The sequence below is a fragment of the Megalobrama amblycephala genome, linkage group LG18 (genome assembly GCF_018812025.1).
Source record: "Megalobrama amblycephala isolate DHTTF-2021 linkage group LG18, ASM1881202v1, whole genome shotgun sequence".
NCBI classification, from domain to species: domain Eukaryota; kingdom Metazoa; phylum Chordata; class Actinopteri; order Cypriniformes; family Xenocyprididae; genus Megalobrama; species Megalobrama amblycephala.
Window position 1 is genome coordinate 38,205,214 of NC_063061.1, and position 18,349 is coordinate 38,223,562.

At 36.5% G+C, this 18,349-nt stretch overlaps 1 protein-coding gene across 6 annotated transcripts in view; it reads left to right on the top strand.

Annotated features, from left to right (window-relative positions):
- Positions 1 to 2,420: 2,420 nt before the first annotated feature.
- Positions 2,421 to 18,349, top strand: part of rab27b (RAB27B, member RAS oncogene family) — a 44,672-nt gene continuing 28,743 nt past the window's right edge. For 2 of the 6 annotated variants that reach the window (XM_048166764.1, XM_048166763.1), the window contains exon 1: positions 2,440 to 2,719. Coding sequence is in view for 1 of the 6 variants with exons in the window: in XM_048166762.1 (XP_048022719.1) it covers positions 2,718 to 2,719 (2 nt within the window). In the remaining 5 variants the exon portion in view is untranslated. Of the gene's footprint in view, positions 2,720 to 18,349 lie in introns of all 6 variants that reach the window. The other 4 variants (XM_048166761.1, XM_048166765.1, XM_048166762.1 and 1 more) reach the window with 4 other exon arrangements.

Sequence of the window (18,349 nt, forward strand, 5' to 3'; positions counted from 1 at the left end):
CTGTCATTCGGATTACTGATTTTGATGTAACGAGTAAAGTAACACATTACAAGTAACGTGCATTACGTAATCAGATTACCTTTTTGATGTAAACAAGTAAAGTAACACATTACAAGTAACGTGCATCATGTAATCGAGATTACTGTTTTTTGATGTAACAAGTAACACATTACAAGTAACATGCATTACGTAACTGGATTACTCTTTTTGATGTAACAAGTAAAGTAATGCATTACAAGTAACGTGCATTAACGTAATCAAATAATCTGATTACTTTTTGATGTAACAAGTAAAGTAATGCATTACAAGTAACATGCATTCATGTAATTCGGATTACTGATTTTGATGTAACAAGTAAAGTAACACATTACAAGTAACGTGCATTACGTAACTGGATTACTGTTTTTGATGTTAACAAGTAAAGTAATGCATTACAAGTAACGTGCATTAACGTAATCAAGATTACTTTTTGATGTAACAAGTAAAGTAATGCATTACAAGTAACGTGCATTAAGTAATCAAATTACTTTTTGATGTAACAAGTAAAGTAATGCATTACAAGTAACATGCATTATGTAATTGGATTACTGATTTTGATGTAACAAGTAAAGTAACACATTACAAGTAACGTGCATTACGTAACTGGATTACTGTTTTTGATGTAACAAGTAAAGTAATGCATTACAAGTAACGTGCATTAAGTAATCAAATTACTTTTTGATGTAACAAGTAAAGTAATGCATTACAAGTAACGTGCATTATGTAATTGGATTACTGATTTTGATGTAACAAGTAAAGTAACACATTACAAGTAACGTGCATTACGTAACTGGATTACTGTTTTTGATGTTAACAAGTAAAGTAATGCATTACAAGTAACGTGCATTATGTAATCAGATTACTTTTTGATGTAACGAGTAAAGTAACGCATTACAAATAATGCGCATTATGTCATCAGATTACTGTTTTTGATGTAACAAGTAAAGTAACACATTTACAAGTAATGTGCACTATGTAATCAGATTACTTTTTAAACCACAAATTACATTCTAATAACAAAAATACATTTATTTACAAACAAAAAAGTTACTGCAAATGAAGTATTTTCAAACAAAAAAACAACAGTCACAGTAAGAGTATGAATTGTAGATTAAATATAGCTAGTGATCCAAGATGTCCAATTTAGTGGACCGAAGATTAATCAGAATTTCCTCCCAATCTAAAATCAATACTTGGGAAAACTTAACAATGATATGACTCCTTAGATGTTACTTGATGCTACAACATTTTTTTTGGATTGATATTCTGGAGCAACTTGGCATTTCTTACTGGCTGTTGGCCGTCTTGGTTTGGAGACAAAAAATTCCACATACAGCGGCTTGCCAACAGCACGCAGTTTTGACAATTTAAACCTGAAACCTGTTCATTTATGATGATTAACAGAAAGTATTAAATTACAACAATGCAGAATAGATGAATCTGCACTAGTGGCCTCAGACTTTATGTTACTCTTTTGGTCACAAATATTCAAGCCAAGTTCAACACAAACCCACCAACCTTTCCCTTCTACTTTTATTACTTCCATATCGAGTCTAATTGGCATTTGATAAACAATTAAATGCTGTTGCCTCTCCACATTAGTGGTTCCCATGGAGACAGGAGTACTGATGCCATGTGAACACGTTTTAGATGTGCGGCTCTTCACTATGTCTAGATAAGATCGTCTTCACATCACAGTGAATAAATGAACGGTCACGCTGCCCTGTGCTATGTGCACACAGGAAACCGGTGTATCCATGACAACAGGTGGCACAGGTTCCGGAATGGGTGTCTGAGTTTGACCTTACACTTCTCTTTAATTGATCTGAGCACAGATCGTGTCTAGTTCTAGATGACGGGTTTGACAAAGTGAGGAGAGATGTCACGTTAATAGTGCTCATTTTGCAGGCTAAAAGTGTTTGTTGGAATCTTCTGGACTCGTAGTTTTTCCAAATATCTGTGTGAAGTGTAGCAGTTACGCAATCATTGGACAGGCGGACTTATTTTTCCAATGTGATGCATTTATTTTGGTCTCATTTGGGTCGGCATGGTTGTCAAATTAGATTTGTAAACTGGATCCGCACAAAGAGTTCATTGTTGTTGTTGTTGCACAAAGAGCATCTGAGTGCAGGGAGGCCTTGTAATGAACCTGTTTCTTTAATTCAGTCTCTTAAATGAACAAAGTATGAAAACATCACCAAAGTCAGTGTCATGTTTGCTGGTTTTTTATTTTATTTTTAAAAATGTAATGCATTTGGCAATTTATTGTTTACAGTCAACAAATGTGATGGCTCAGCTTATGAATATTAATTACACTACTTGACGTTCCAGTAAGAAATGTAAGCATCTGATTAATATTCATGAGCGAATGTCCAATGAACGCGCTGCAACCTGTTGTTGGCGTCCACGGAGATTCGGCGCTAGGACCCGGATCAGAGCGCGCCGCCGCGGGGCTGGAAACTGTTCGGCTGCTACAGATCCATCCGAGAGCGCGCAGGAGCCTCATGCACACTCATTACACTTGAGGAGGTATGCTTTAGTATTTGAGCATTTCATTGAGCAGATTCCCTTTCGAATGAGGCGCGGTTAGAGCGGAATAAGCGGCGGTGGGTTTGATGAGGATGAGGATGAAGAGCGCGAGACACCTGTGATTACATTCAGCAGCATCAGTCACTGAGATGTGAGTAAATCAGCAGTGTAAACTCGTCTCATGGTTATGCATTTCATGTCTGCTCCTGTGAATCCGAGAGGTCGGTGTCGTGGTCGTGTGTATGTCAGTGTGTGTGTGTGTGTGGCGGAAGCCTGAGTCACCAGATACACACACGAACACACACTGCGCAGTACCACAACTTGATCACAACAGTGAGTGATGTTTCCATCTTATAAGTCTAAATCATGTCAGATACTGCTTGATTTCACTGACAGAAGTTACCATGGTGCTTTAATGGATTTAGAACGGTACTACCATGTTTTTTGAGCATGCACCATATTTTTTGGACATTTACAATAATAGTATTCCATAATCATTTCTGTTACTCCTTGACTTCATTAACAAAAAAAGTACTAAAATTGTGTGTGTGTTTTTTTTAAAGCACATGCATTATTGCATTTCACTGAAGTACCATGCATGATACCTGTATTTCACCATGGTAATACAATCTGGAAGCTTCACTGTACTATGGTTTCATGACAATATGTTTTTGTAAGGTTTAATGTTCGTTTCCAGGGTTTCGCTTGTAGGTTTGAACCTCAGAAGGATTGATTTATCTCCATTATGAGTATCAACCATTGATCAATCACCTGTAATCTGTGTCTAAACACACTATCGATTAAATAAAGTCATGTAAATGGCTAATTAGTATATTAGAGAGTGTTTGCATGACTAAAAGTTCTTGCCACAGTGCTAGGATGTGGTGGCTGGTTGCCAGGGTGTTGCTAGGTGGATGCTTTTTTTTTTTTTTTTTTTTTTTTTTTTTTTGCATGTTGCTTTACCGTTGCTAACTGGTTTCTAATTGGCCCAAGTTGGCATGAAATGAAAATTCACCCTATCCGTTTTCTAAAAGCATATTGTGTATTTTAAACAGTTAAAGGTCCAATATGTAAGATTTTTGCAGTAAAATATCCAAAAACCACTAGGCCAGTGTTATATATTTTGTTCAATTGAGTACTTACAATATGCCAAATGTTTCTAACTATTTGTAAATCGTGAGAAAATCATGATTTTAACCAAGGATACGGGACGTGTACGGGAGTCGCCTGTCAATGGCGTCATATCCGCGTTACACTCGGTTTCCGGTTTTATTTTGTAGAAACCATGGAAACACCAAAGACTCTTTAATATATTACAATAGGGCTGCATGATATATCGCATGAGATTGTCACGCGCATTTCGTCAGTAAAGCCGGTTCCCTGATTACCGCTAAATCGCCATCACCTGCTTTCAAATGGAGCGGCATTTAATAGACAGAGCCGTAGTTCACTGACAAGCCACGCAATATTGCGTTCATATCGCAGATGAATCGCCTTCGATAATGAACGTGATATTGCGCTTGACCGGAAGAAGCGGAAACTGTGACTGCAGCATATTAAAAGTTCTGCTGCTTGCAAGGCGTGTGTCGTGCTAAGTAACGTTAATAATCTCATTGCGTTTTTTTTTTTTCGATAATCTGCTTCTCTCAGATGTACGTCGATTTATTTTTACGAATTTTTATCGTATTTCTAAATGACAATCATTCGCCTGTGTCTATTAAACCTTTGACAAAATTGACAGCGGAACATTAAAATCTGCATTGGCACTGCCGCTTATCCAGAGAGATATCCTTTTCAACCGCACAATATCGTTATTTCTGTGTTACAAAATATTCTTATTATCACAGAAGTACTTGGATAAAAGTTTATAGTTCGGATATATAAACACTGATGTCTACGGTAGTGATCAAAATAGAGCAAATCACCTTTTGAAAGTAACTTGGCGCTTCAAATAACGATTGTATCAGTTACATCGTTACACCAGTAGGTGGCGACAAGTGACTTAAAAAAATTGTTTTCATTGAATCATTCATTCAAGAGATTCGTTCAAAAACACTGATTCATCCAGTAATGAAACAAGTGAAGTCTTTATGAGTGAGTCATTGAATAATTTGCATTCATAGATTCACATAGATTAATTAAACTTTTTAAATAGACTGCAATTAACATTTTGTCAGAACCTCTTGTAAATTACATGTTATTTTGTTTAGTTGTCTGTTCAGAATCGTGGGAGATTCATGATCTCTGTTTGAAAAAAAAAAACTGTGATTCTCAATTCATCCAGAATCTTGCAGCTCTGTTTAACTCTGGATATTTTTGTCCATTAATGTTTAATTGAGCATTTTACAGTATATTTCAGGACACTTGGATGTTGTTTAAGGTTAGTTTGCTCCGTGTCATTCCCCACACACAGTGCAGAATGAGTCAAGCGGCGTGTGAAAATGTTCCAAACCAGAAAAATTTGATTTTTACAGAGAAGTTCCCATGTGTGATGCATGCCACCTGAACAGAAGGGAGCTTGATGCTTGTATATTACTAACAAAACCTCTTATTGAGCGTGTTGCACTGTTGTTATTGATCTTCTGAAGGGTGTATAATAGACACAACGCGAGTGTCAAACGCTTATTGATTTCAGTCACTTCAGAGCTGTGGAAATAGAGCGCTGCAGTATAAAACTTCTGTAAAACAGATATTCGTCTGCACTGCTGCCTTCATGCTTAAACTCCGTTATTGATAAGATGATAAAGCCGGCGATCATTCATAGAGAAGAAAAGAAATGAACATGGAGGAGGCTGAGGACTCTAATTAGGAGCGTCATCTATCACTGATCCATTAGTGTTTTTTAAAATCTCATTAGAGAACTACTGATGAAAGTCTGAGTAATGTTTGACTTTGCCAAACTCACCACTCACATGCTGGGGCCAGTTGCTAGGGTGTTGCTATATGGTTACTATGGTTTCTGTTTGTTTTTAGGGTGCGATTATGCAGTTGCTAGGATGTGTGTGGTTGTCAGGGTGGTTGCTATACAGTTACTGGTTGTTTTTAGCATGCTGTTATGCAAAGGGTGTTGTGGTTGGTTGCCAGGGCATTGCTATATGGTTACTATGGTTTCTGTTTGTTTTTAGGGTGCGATTATGCAGTTGCTAGGATGTGTGTGGTTGTCAGGGTGTTGCTATACAGTTACTTGTTATTTCAAGTGTGCTGTTATTTGTTCCCATGGCATTGCTATGTTGTTTTAGCATGCTGTTAAGCAAAGTGTGTTGTGGTTGGTTGCCAGGGCATTGCTATATGGTTACTATGGTTTCTGTTTGTTTTTAGGGTGCGATTATGGAGTTGCTAGGATGTGTGTGGTTGTCAGGGTGTTGCTATACAGTTACTGGTTGTTTTTAGCATGCTGTTATGCAAAGGGTGTTGTGGTTGTTTGCTAGGGCATTGCTATATTGTTACTACGGTTACTGTTTGTTTTTGTTTTATTAGGTTGTTAGGGTGTTGCTATACAGTTACTGATTGTTTTTAGCATGCTGTTATTGGTTCCCAGGGCATTGCTCTATGCTTACTGGTTGTTTTTAGCATGCTGTTATGCAAAGGGTGTTGTGGTTGGTTGCCAGGGAGTTGCTATATTGTTACTATGGTTACTGTTTGTTTTTAGGGTGCTGTTATGGAGTTGCTAGGGTGTTGTGTGTGGTTGTCAGGGTGTTGCTATACAGTTACTGGTTATTTTTAGTGTGCTGTTATTGGTTCCCAGGGCATTTCTATGTTGTTTTTAGCATGCTGTTAAGTAAAGTGTGTTGTGGTTGGTTGCCAGGGAGTTGCTATATTGTTACTATGGTTACTGTTTGTTTTTAGGGTTCTGTTATGCAGTTTTTAGAGTGTTGTGTGTGCCAGGGCATAGCTTTATGGTTACTGGTTGTTTTTGGTGCTGTTTTTTAGGGTGTTGTGTGTGGTTGCATGCTGTTACTAGTTAAAGTGTGTTGTGGTTGGTTGCCAGGGAGTTGCTATATTGTTACTAGGGTGTTGTGTGTGGTTAGGGTGTTGGTTATGGTTGCTGTTTGTTTTTAGGGTTCTGTTATGCAGTTGCTAGGGTTTTGTGTGTGTGCCAGGGCATAGCTTTATGATTACTATGGGTACTGGTTGTTTTTTAGGGTGCTGTTATGAAGTTGCTAGGGTGTTGTGTGTCGTTGCCAGGGTGTTGCTATATTGTTACTATGGTTACTGTTTGTTTTTAGGGTTCTGTTATGCGGTTGCTAGGGTGTTGTGTGTGCCAGGGCATAGCTATATGGTTACCATGGGTACTGGTTGTTTTTAGCCTGCTGTCATGTAAAGGGTGTTGTGGGTGGTTGCCAGGGCGTTGTTATCTGGTTACTATGGTTATTTGTTGTATTTATTGAGCTGTTACAGTGTTACTACGGTTTTTTGGCCAGTTTCCAGAGCATTGCTGTATGATTACTGTGGTTACTGGTTGTTTTTGGCTTGTTGTTAAGCAGTTGCTAGGGTGGTGTGGGCAGTTGCCAGGGTGTTGCTATAAAGTTACTGTGGTTACTTGTTTGTTGCGTGCTGCCCTGCAGTTGCTAGGGTGTTTTGGCCGTTTTCCAGGGTGTTGCCATACAATTACTGTTACTCGTTTTTAGTGTGCTGTTATGTGGTTGCAATGTGTTCACTGTCTTGGTGTCTTCAACAATGTCTTGGTCTAGTCAATTCAGTGGCTAAAATCAAATGCTGCCCAAATTGTTTTCTTATTGATCATCATCACCTGTCCCATTCCTGAAGTGAATGCCTTTTCATGCAGAGTTTAAGGATGTCAGCTGTTGCCCATATTAAACTTGTTTTATGTTTATTTTTAGTTCAGCGACTCAGGATCATCAGAGTTTGTTTGAAATCCAGGAAGTGTTTCAAAGCCGTTTCTCTTTATTAGTTTTTGATGTGCCGTGTTGTATATCATGACAGAAATCATCCGGTGTTGAATGTGAATCAGCTGTCAGAGCGACTGTTTAATTAGGAAAGCACACGGTAATTCTCACCGCAGTAAATCCTGTGGTCCGCTGCCTTTTATCATACAAATGAGTCAATAAAAACATTCTGCTGTAAAATTGAGGAATCAGTAAGTTGTTAGCAGTTGAATGAATGATGTGTTAATTAATTTGGACAGAATTTTATTATTAAATTTTTTTTTGTGGATGATGTTTGGCTGTGTTTTTTTACATTTTGAGATGGAATAATATGAATCATCTTATTGCATTCATCATAATGTTGAACATGATTTCAACTCCAGCATGAATTGCATTTACAGTAATGCAGTAGTAACGTGAGACTAGTAAAATCACTTACATGCAATATTTTAACTACTGTCATGACCATTTCTGGTTAACTCCAGGGTTAAACAAAAACCATAAAAAACATTTTTGTTATTTGAAATAAACATGAACTGAAACAAAAGTTATGCAGCGTTCGGGATCAGTTGCAGAGAGCATTACAATAGTCCTGTCTGGATGGACCAAGAGCTTGGACGAAGAGTTGTGTAGCATGCTCCGATAGGAAGGGCCTGATCTAATGTTGTATAAGGCGAATCTGCAGGACTGGGGAGTTCTAGCAATACAGTCTGTGAAGTTTAAATGATCATCAATCACAATTCCAAGGTTCCTGGCTGTCCTGGAAGGAGTTATGATTGATGAACCTAGCTGAATGGAGAAGTTGTGATGAACTGTTGGATTGGCTGAGACCACAAGCAGTTCCGTGTTTGCAAGATTGAGTTGAAGGTGGTGGTCCTTCATCCAGGTAGAAATATCTGTCAGGCAGGCTGAGATGTGAGCAGTGATCATCTGGCTGGAATGAGAAGTAGAGTTAAGTGTCATCAGCATAGCAGTGATAGGAAAAACCATGTTCCTGAATGACAGAGTCTAGTGATGACATGTAGATGGAGAACAGAAGTGGTCCAAGCACCGAGCCCTGAGGTACTCCAGTAATAAGATGATGCAACTTGGACACCTCACCTCTCCAAGATACCTCTCAGGTAGGTCCTTCAGGGTAAGACTTGAACAACTAGAGTGCGGTTCCTGAGATGCCCTTCGTCTTGAGGGTTGGCAGGAGGTTTTGGTGGTTAACTGTGTCAAAAGCAGCAGACAGAGTACTGAGGATTTGGAAGCTGCTCTTGCCAGTCTCAGGGCTTTATTGGTTTTTGTTTTATTTATGAAGAAGTTCGAGTTGAAGGAGGGGAGGGGGAGACAAAGAAGAGAGGAAGAGGTTTTGAGAAGCATGCAAGAGTCAGAAGAATTGTTCATTTTGTTGTGGCAGTATGTTGTTTCAGCAGTGGAGGCATTTGCAGAGAAGGAAGAAAACTAAGGTCAGTGGGAGCTTTGCATGTGCGCCACTTCCTCTCTGTAGCACTGATGAACTTTATAGATCAAATATTGCTTTTTAATGCAATCATTTGAGCATCTTTAAACCTGGTAAAAGTGTGAGGCGGGCAGTTAAAGAAAGAGAGAAGAAAGATACTCAATAAGAACTTGTGCATCTTCTCCCTCCTCTGCTGCCCAGCATGTCTCTTTGCTCGCTGGGTAATTATCTCAGGTCTGCCTGCTGCGCCCACTGCAGGGGTCAGAGGTCACAGGGCTCACCAGCTGCTGAGGAAGAGCCACCCCGCTGGGCGCATTACCTGCACGCCAGGAACCCCAAACACCCCGGAGGCTCAGAATAGACACGCTGATCTTGTGGGCTGTTGTTATGGCAGAGAAGAAATCTAGTCATATGTAGATTAATTTACTAGATTTCTGATTCAGTGTTTATTACTTTTACTGTTGATTTTGCTGTTAGTGTTGTGATGAAACCTCTAACACCAAGTATTTAAAGTTTGCATGTGTGCATCGTCCTACAGCGGAGTTAAGGCTGCTCTGTGCCTGCTCAAAATTCAGTGTAAAGGCACAATGCAAGACTAAGTTATGCTGGCTCTGACCCTCCTCAGTCCCTCGTATCAAAGTGTACAGTTGTAATTGCTGTGCAAATGCATTTATTAATTCCCCTTCTGAGCAGTACTAAACAGTATGTGTGAACGCACCTAAATGCCACTTCAGAAGCGCTTCTGTGCCACCTTTGTAGTGTAAATTTGGCAGCTTAAGTGATCAGGCTGAAAATCATCACGCAGACCCAGGGCTCGACAGTGTGAGCGTTTCACTCGCATTTGCAACTAAAAAGAGATGTGTGCAAACTGTAAAATGTAGGAGCATGTGTGCCAATAAAAACATCCCTTTGGATTCTTATAAAGACTAAAAATTTGTATAAAATTTAAGGTGATAAAGAGTGGCGCAGCAGTAGTGAGTAAGGCTCGCACTCCATTTTCCCATCACATATCACATCAGAAAGGCATTTATTTTCAATAAAAATGAAAATAATGTTCTAAAAGTGTAAATAAACTGCCTAAAGAGTGTTTAATAATATTAAAAGTGTTTATTGGGTAGGGTTAGGGGAAGGGTTTTTATTCTCCCAATAAGGCAGCATCCATTTAATAATTTTAATAAATATAATAATTTACACTCTATGATTTTATTACATCCTGTTAATGTACAAAAATACTGAGGTGCAAATAGTATCTCCCAATATAAAGTAGATAGCATTTAATTACTGTTTACACTTATTGCAAAGAACTGATAATTTCACTAGTGTAAATAACATCTAATTGCTATGAGCAGCCAGCAATAGTAAAGCATAGACATTTCAAAATAAGAGTCCCGTTGTGTTTCGGGCTTGTTGTGCATTATGCTTAAAATTTTTAGACATATCGATTTTTAGTATCGGCCAAGTTTATATATAGTTTATTCAATTTAAAGTAAGCTCATAAATAATTACATAAAAAATCACGTGCTCCTTGGAGAAAAAAGTAAGTGCCAAGCCCTGAGACTTTAGCATGGACAAGCACACTTTTTCTGAGCTGTCTGTATTTTGTAATTGGATCAGAAGGAGTTTGTGATGCAAAAATGCACCTGTTTTTGAGCTCAACTTTCCTTTAATGAATGCAAAAAGGTGTTCCATGTCATCCAAACCAAGTTTCCCCCAAAACCACTGAGAATATTTAGAATAGCAAGCCATAAAATGACTGTGACCGTTTACGTTCGATGGCAAAGTAAAGCAGTATTTGGCTTTACATTCTTGCTGTAATTGTTTTGCATGCTGCCAAGAACCTGAACGCGCTAATAGATGCTCTACGGTGACTGTAAAAGATTGAAGGCCTCGGGGAGATGTTGTCTTTCACGTCCTAACGCTCATAAACATGCACCTCCAAGGACCTCGGCCATCTCTTATGTATTAATCTTCTGATTAATTATTCATGATGTTGCACTTATTAAAGTCCAACCTGTCAGTTTTATCATTTAAGTTATGTTAGCGTAATCATTTTAAATCATTTGTGATGGCGTTCGCGCTGAGGTTTGGCGTCTCGGTGTCTGAAATATAGCGTCTGGGATTTTTCTTCTCCTTAAGGGTGTGTGGACACGCGAGGGCTAATTGGGCAGCCTAAATAATTAATGCGGCTGAAGACGTTAAGAAATGCCAGAGAGCTTGTGAAGGAGCCGCAGTCTGTGTTGACTTGCGGTCTCTAATGGCCCTGCTCTTCTTTCTGTGTGTGTGTGTGTGTGTGTGTGTGTGTGTGTCGGCTTGAAACAAGCCCAGATTTACAGTCTTCTGCTGAATGCACAATTCTAGCTTGCTACACCCCAATATTGCATACTTGTACTGCACACCTTTTGAAAGCTCTCCATGCTTTTTGAGTGTTGTGACTTGACCAGCCATAGAACTCTGTTGCATGCTGCTTTCATTTGCATGTGGGCATTTGCATCTGTCGGAATTCATCGCTTCAAAACATATTTACTTTGAGGCTCATTGTGTGAAAAAAATCAAGGGAGCACTGTCTCAAACACCTCTGACATAGCACAGGATTGTGGGTAATATTTGCATGCACGGAAGTACACAGTCAACTCTTTTCATAATGCATCTTTACAGAAATTGTTGTTGTTTGGAACAACAATACAAATTAAATAGACTGCTTTATTTTTTTCAGGTAGGTCTAAACTGAATAAAGAAACAAAGTAATGAAATTTAAAATAACATTGGATAATATTCATTGTAAAAATTAAAGATAGATTAATCAATTAAAGGTAAGTTAATCACTCAAGAGCATTAAGAGATTTTCTCTTTGTCTTTTGATTAACATTAACAACATAGAGAGTGGCACATTTATTCGGCCATTTATGTCACTTTAAGACATGATGCACACATGGATCTATAATACTGTTACTTCCTTAGCTGTTTACGAATGTGTTTATGTTAATACTCACCAAGATGGGCATTGTGTCATTATTTTTAAGTGTATTTGAGCATTAATAAGCCACGAAAAAGAGGCACTTGTATGTCAGAGGCGACTTTATTATGTGTGTGCTCTTCGGATGTGAGCGTGAAATCTTTTGTGGTAACACTTTACAATAAGGTCTCATTTGTTAACTAACTAACATGAACTAATATTATCGTACCGTGAGATTTTGATATTGTTACATCCCTAGTGTCGCTTCTTTTAATGAAGATGATTGTGTGTTGAGCTTCAGGATGCGATTGCAACTTTCAGTTTTATTTGCGGCAGTTTGCTTAGGGACTTGCTGAATAGATCTGTGGTGGGCAATATCTGTGGTGATTGTGTGTTACAGTAGCACTGTCATATCTGGCTGGCTACCAAGAGCCTGTGTAACACTCTTGCACGTTTATTTTTTTCTTTTACCATTTTGGAAGGAGTAAAATTTACATGTGAGGCTTCAACAACCAGATGCATTTACACTTGTCTAGTTAGTTTTGTCTGGAATGCTTCTCAAACCACCTCCTGAAGTGTGAAGTATTTAAATCTGAGGTGACCAGGTGTAAACAGTCAGAAGAAAAGGGTTCTATATAGAATCTAAAATGGTTCCATCAGGCGCTTCATATATAGAACCTTTTAGGGGTTCCATCATCATTTTATGGATTTAGTTTTAATTCATTTTTAATTTTAATTAAATGTTATGAAAGTAGAAAAATTTTAAATAACCTGTTAAACATGAATTAAGTAAATATTATGCAATCATTTAAAGGTGCCCTAGATTCAAAAATTGAATTTATCTTGGCATAGTTGAATAACAAGAGTTCAGTACATGGAAATGACATACAGTGAGTCTCAAACTCCATTGTTTCCTCCTTCTTATATAAATCTCATTTGTTTAAAAGACCTCCGAGGAACAGGTGAATCTCTACATGACACAGGCTGTTACGTAACAGTCGGGATCATTAATATGTACGCCCCCAATATTTGCATATGCCAGCTCATGTTCAAGGCCTTAGACAAGGGCAGCCAGTATCGTCTGGATCTGTGCACAGCTGAATCATCAGACTAGGTAAGCAAGCAAGAACAACAGTGAAAAATGGCAGATGGAGCAATAATAACTGACATGATCCATGATATCATGATATTTTTAGTGATATTTGTAAATTGTCTTTCTAAATGTTTTGTTAGCATGTTGCTAATGTACTGTTAAATGTGGTTAAAGTTACCATCGTTTCTTACTGTATTCATGGAGACAAGACTGTCATTATTTTCATTTTTTAAACACTTGCAGTCTGTATAATTCATAAACACAACTTCATTCTTTATAAATCTCTCAAACAGTGTCTAATGTTAGCTTTAGCCACAGAGCACTATCAAACTCATTCAGAATCAAATGTAAACATCCAAATAAATACTATACTTACGCGATTAGACATGCTGCATGACGAACACTTTGTAAAGATCTATTTTGAGGGTTATATTAGCTGTGTGAACTTTGTTTATGGTGTTTAAGGCAAGCGTGAGCTCTTGGGGCATGGAGCACGAGATTTAAAGGGGTCGCGTACCCTGAATCGGTGCATTTATAATGATAGGCAGTTAAAAAAATTAATAAAAAAAAAAACTATGGGGTATTTTGAGCTGAAACTTCACAGACACATTCAGGGGACACTTAAGACTTATATTACATCTTTTGAAAACATGTTCTTCGGCACCTTTTAAGACATTTCTCCTTGTGCAGAACATTTGTGGGTTCTTTAACATTGAGTCAAAAACCCTAGAGTTTTGTGTAGAACCTCGTTGAACTTAAAGGGCTTAAAGGGTTCTTTAAAATAGAGTTGAGAACCCTAGAGTTCTGTATAGAACTAGATTGAACCTTTTTGGCATAAAGAGTTCTTTAAAATTGAGTCTAGAACCCTAGAGTTCAATATAGAACCAGATTGAACCTTTTTGGCATGAAGAGTTCTTTAAAATTGAGTCGAGAACCCTAGAGTTCAATATAGAACCAGATTGAACCTTTTTGGCATAAAGAGTTCTTTAAAATTGAGTCGAGAACCCTAAAGTTCTGTATAGAACCACACTGAACCTTTTTGGCATAAAGAGTTCTTTAAAATTGAGTCTAGAACCCTAGAGTTCAATATAGAACCAGATTGAACCTTTTTGGCATAAAGAGTTCTTTAAAATTGAGTCTAGAACCCTAGAGTTCAATATAGAACCAGATTGAACCTTTTTGGCATAAAGAGTTCTTTAAAATTGAGTCGAGAACCCTAAAGTTCTGTATAGAACCACACTGAACCTTTTTGGCATAAAGAGTTCTTTAAAATTGAGTCTAGAACCCTAGAGTTCAATATAGAACCAGATTGAACCTTTTTGGCATAAAGAGTTCTTTAAAATTGAGTCTAGAACCCTAGAGTTCAATATAGAACCAGATTGAACCTTTTTGGCATAAAGAGTTCTTTAAAATTGATTCTAGAACCCTAGAGTTCTGTATAGAACCAGATTGAACCTTTTTGGCATAAAGAGTTCTTTAAAATTGAGTCTAGAACCCTAGAGTTCAATATAGAACCAGATTGAACCTTTTTGGCATAAAGAGTTCTTTAAAATTGATTCTAGAACCCTAGAGTTCTGTATAGAACCAGATTGAACCTTTTTGGCATAAAGAGTTCTTTAAAATTGAGTTGAGAACCTTAGAGTTCAATATAGAACCACACTGAACCTTTTTGGCATAAAGAGTTCTTTAAAATTGAGTCTAGAACCCTAGAGTTCAATATAGAACCAGATTGAACCTTTTTGGCATAAAGAGTTCTTTAAAATTGAGTCGAGAACCCTAAAGTTCTGTATAGAACCACACTGAACCTTTTTGGCATAAAGAGTTCTTTAAAATTGAGTCGAGAACCCTAGAGTTCAATATAGAACCACACTGAAGATTTTTGACATTAAGAGTTCTTTAAAATTGAGTCAAGAACCCTAAAGTTCAATATAGAACCAGATTGAACCTTTTTGGCATAAAGAGTTCTTTAAAATTGAGTCAAGAACCCTAAAGTTCAATATAGAACCAGATTGAACCTTTTTGGCATAAAGAGTTCTTTAAAATTGAGTCTAGAACCCTAGAGTTCAATATAGAACCAGATTGAACCTTTTTGGCATAAAGAGTTCTTTAAAATTGAGTCTAGAACCCTAGAGTTCAATATAGAACCAGATTGAACCTTTTTGGCATGAAGAGTTCTTTAAAATTGAGTCTAGAACCCTAGAGTTCTGTATAGAACCAGATTGAACCTTTTTGGCATAAAGAGTTCTTTAAAATTGAGTCTAGAACCCTAGAGTTCAATATAGAACCAGATTGAACCTTTTTGGCATAAAGAGTTCTTTAAAATTGAGTCTAGAACCCTAGAGTTCAATATAGAACCAGATTGAACCTTTTTGGCATGAAGAGTTCTTTAAAATTGAGTCGAGAACCCTAGAGTTCAATATAGAACCAGATTGAACCTTTTTGGCATAAAGAGTTCTTTAAAATTGAGTCGAGAACCCTAAAGTTCTGTATAGAACCACACTGAACCTTTTTGGCATAAAGAGTTCTTTAAAATTGAGTCTAGAACCCTAGAGTTCAATATAGAACCAGATTGAACCTTTTTGGCATAAAGAGTTCTTTAAAATTGAGTCTAGAACCCTAGAGTTCAATATAGAACCAGATTGAACCTTTTTGGCATAAAGAGTTCTTTAAAATTGAGTTGAGAACCCTAAAGTTCTGTATAGAACCACACTGAACCTTTTTGGCATAAAGAGTTCTTTAAAATTGAGTCTAGAACCCTAGAGTTCAATATAGAACCAGATTGAACCTTTTTGGCATAAAGAGTTCTTTAAAATTCTAGAACCCTAGAGTTCTGTATAGAACCAGATTGAACCTTTTTGGCATAAAGAGTTCTTTAAAATTGAGTTGAGAACCTTAGAGTTCAATATAGAACCACACTGAACCTTTTTGGCATAAAGAGTTCTTTAAAATTGAGTCTAGAACCCTAGAGTTCAATATAGAACCAGATTGAACCTTTTTGGCATAAAGAGTTCTTTAAAATTCTAGAACCCTAGAGTTCTGTATAGAACCAGATTGAACCTTTTTGGCATAAAGAGTTCTTTAAAATTGAGTTGAGAACCTTAGAGTTCAATATAGAACCACACTGAAGATTTTTGACATTAAGAGTTCTTTAAAATTGAGTCAAGAACCCTAAAGTTCAATATAGAACCAGATTGAACCTTTTTGGCATAAAGAGTTCTTTAAAATTGAGTCGAGAACCCTAAAGTTCTGTATAGAACCACACTGAACCTTTTTGGCATAAAGAGTTCTTTAAAATTGAGTCTAGAACCCTAGAGTTCAATATAGAACCACATTGAACCTTTTTTCTGTGTGAAATTCTATTTGTACAAACTCCTCATAATTGCTAGTCTGTGTATTCAGATGCTGCTTGTGTTTCTAGAGCTCATGAATGTGTCTGTCAGGAAGTTTGTGTTTCGATGATAAGCCGTTTGCTGTTAATCAGCATTTCCTCTTTCAGTATGATACTGTGCTTTGGTAAGTATTATCGCAAATGTGGTTGAATTGCTGACATCATGACTCCACTTTTACATGCAACTACAAGTTCACATTGAGCAAGTCTGTCAAGCTTCAAAAGAACAAAAAATTAATCTTAAAAGTGCGCTAAAATATAACAGTAGTGCAAATAACTCAGATGCTGTGAGGAGCAGATCAGCATTTTTGCTTGTTATTCAGTGAAAATCCTCTCATTTACATTTGCGTTTGGGTTGAAAACATGAATGCATCAATCCTTGTTTCTTTACAGTCAGTTTGAACATGACTTGTGAATGAGATTTGATAGAATTATTGGTGACGCTGCATCTCGTGCTGCTTCTGTCTGTGCGAGTGAGAGACACGTCTCACTGAATGTATGGCTGAATGTGTGTTGCCATAGCGATTGTTGTGATGTCGTAGTGTTTAACATAATGAGATGGAGGCATTCAGACAGGACACAGCCAATGATTTAACCTTAAACTCAAGGATCTTCAGGAGTCAAGCGATGAAGGCTTCCCTCCTCTTCAGACACACATCACCTTGAATACTAGATTTGTACATTTTTCAGATGGAGACGTGAGTACTGCTAGCAAATCAAAAACTGATGATGAAGTGCGATTAATACTTAGTTTGTTCACTATGTTACAGTTAACTAAAACTTAAACCATAAAAAACTTAAAATGAAATAAAATGTTGTAAATCTAAAAAAAAATTTTTTTTAGTTTTGTTATTGTTTCATAATAATATTTTGTATTGCCTTTTTATTTTCAATGTTAATTTTAGCTTAATTTTTATTATGTATTTTTGTCATTTTATTAGTTTTTAGATTTTTTTTAAATATTGCAATTTAGGTGGGGTTTTTTTTCAGTTTTAATTTTAGTTAATTTAATTTTTTTATTTCCAGTTAAAAATTAGTGCTTCAACTTTAACTTATTTCTATTTATTGCCAAAGCAATAAAGAGTTTAGTTTAAGTTTTTTTAGTTTAAGTTTTTCAACTAATATTTATATTTTATTTTATTTTATTTCCGCTTTATTTCAGTTAACAGAAATGTTTTAGTATTTAGTTTTAGTTGACGATAATAACCTGGATTTCAGCTAGTTGCCAGTGCAATATTTCTCATTTTTATTTAGTGTAACGTGATGTACTAAAATAACTAAAAATAAAATTTAAAAAAATTATAGACATATTTAATAAATAAATAAATAAATAAATAAAACTAATAAAAATGACAAACACACAACAAAATTATTAAAACTAACTAAAATGAAAACAGAAAATATAAAATTTAACTTATTAAAAATTTATTATTTTTTTATAAACTTATAAACTTATTAATTATTAATTAAAATATGAATAGCTATACTAGTATTTCAGTCATACTAAAATAACACTATTAAATAAATAATAAACACTCGTCAGGACTAGAGATGATTCCTGTGACATCATCATCTTCATCACCCAGGAAACCGAACAGATCGGCACCGCTGTCCGACATGAGCAACTGCTGTTTCCTAAAGTAGAAGCTCATGCATTTTTTAATTTTAGAAATATTGCATCTCAGAAAGTCAGTTTGATTTATGAGCAGCAATATTTCATGCACGTACATTTTTCAGGCAACTGTGCCCTGAATTCAGACTCAGATTGGAGAGGTTTTTCATGTACAGTTGGCTGATACTGTAGATATGTCTTGATATTTTTCAGCCTCTGGCTGTCTTTGATATAGATCTCAATGGTTTTTACAGTCAGAGGAACTGCCTTTTTGACCAAATAGATGATTATATTCAAAGTCTTTAAAGCAAAAGGTAAAAATCTGGTTAGTTTCCCCACATTGTTTTTCATTAATACAATACAACAGAGAATATTTAAGTATATTAAATCATTTTTATTTTTTTA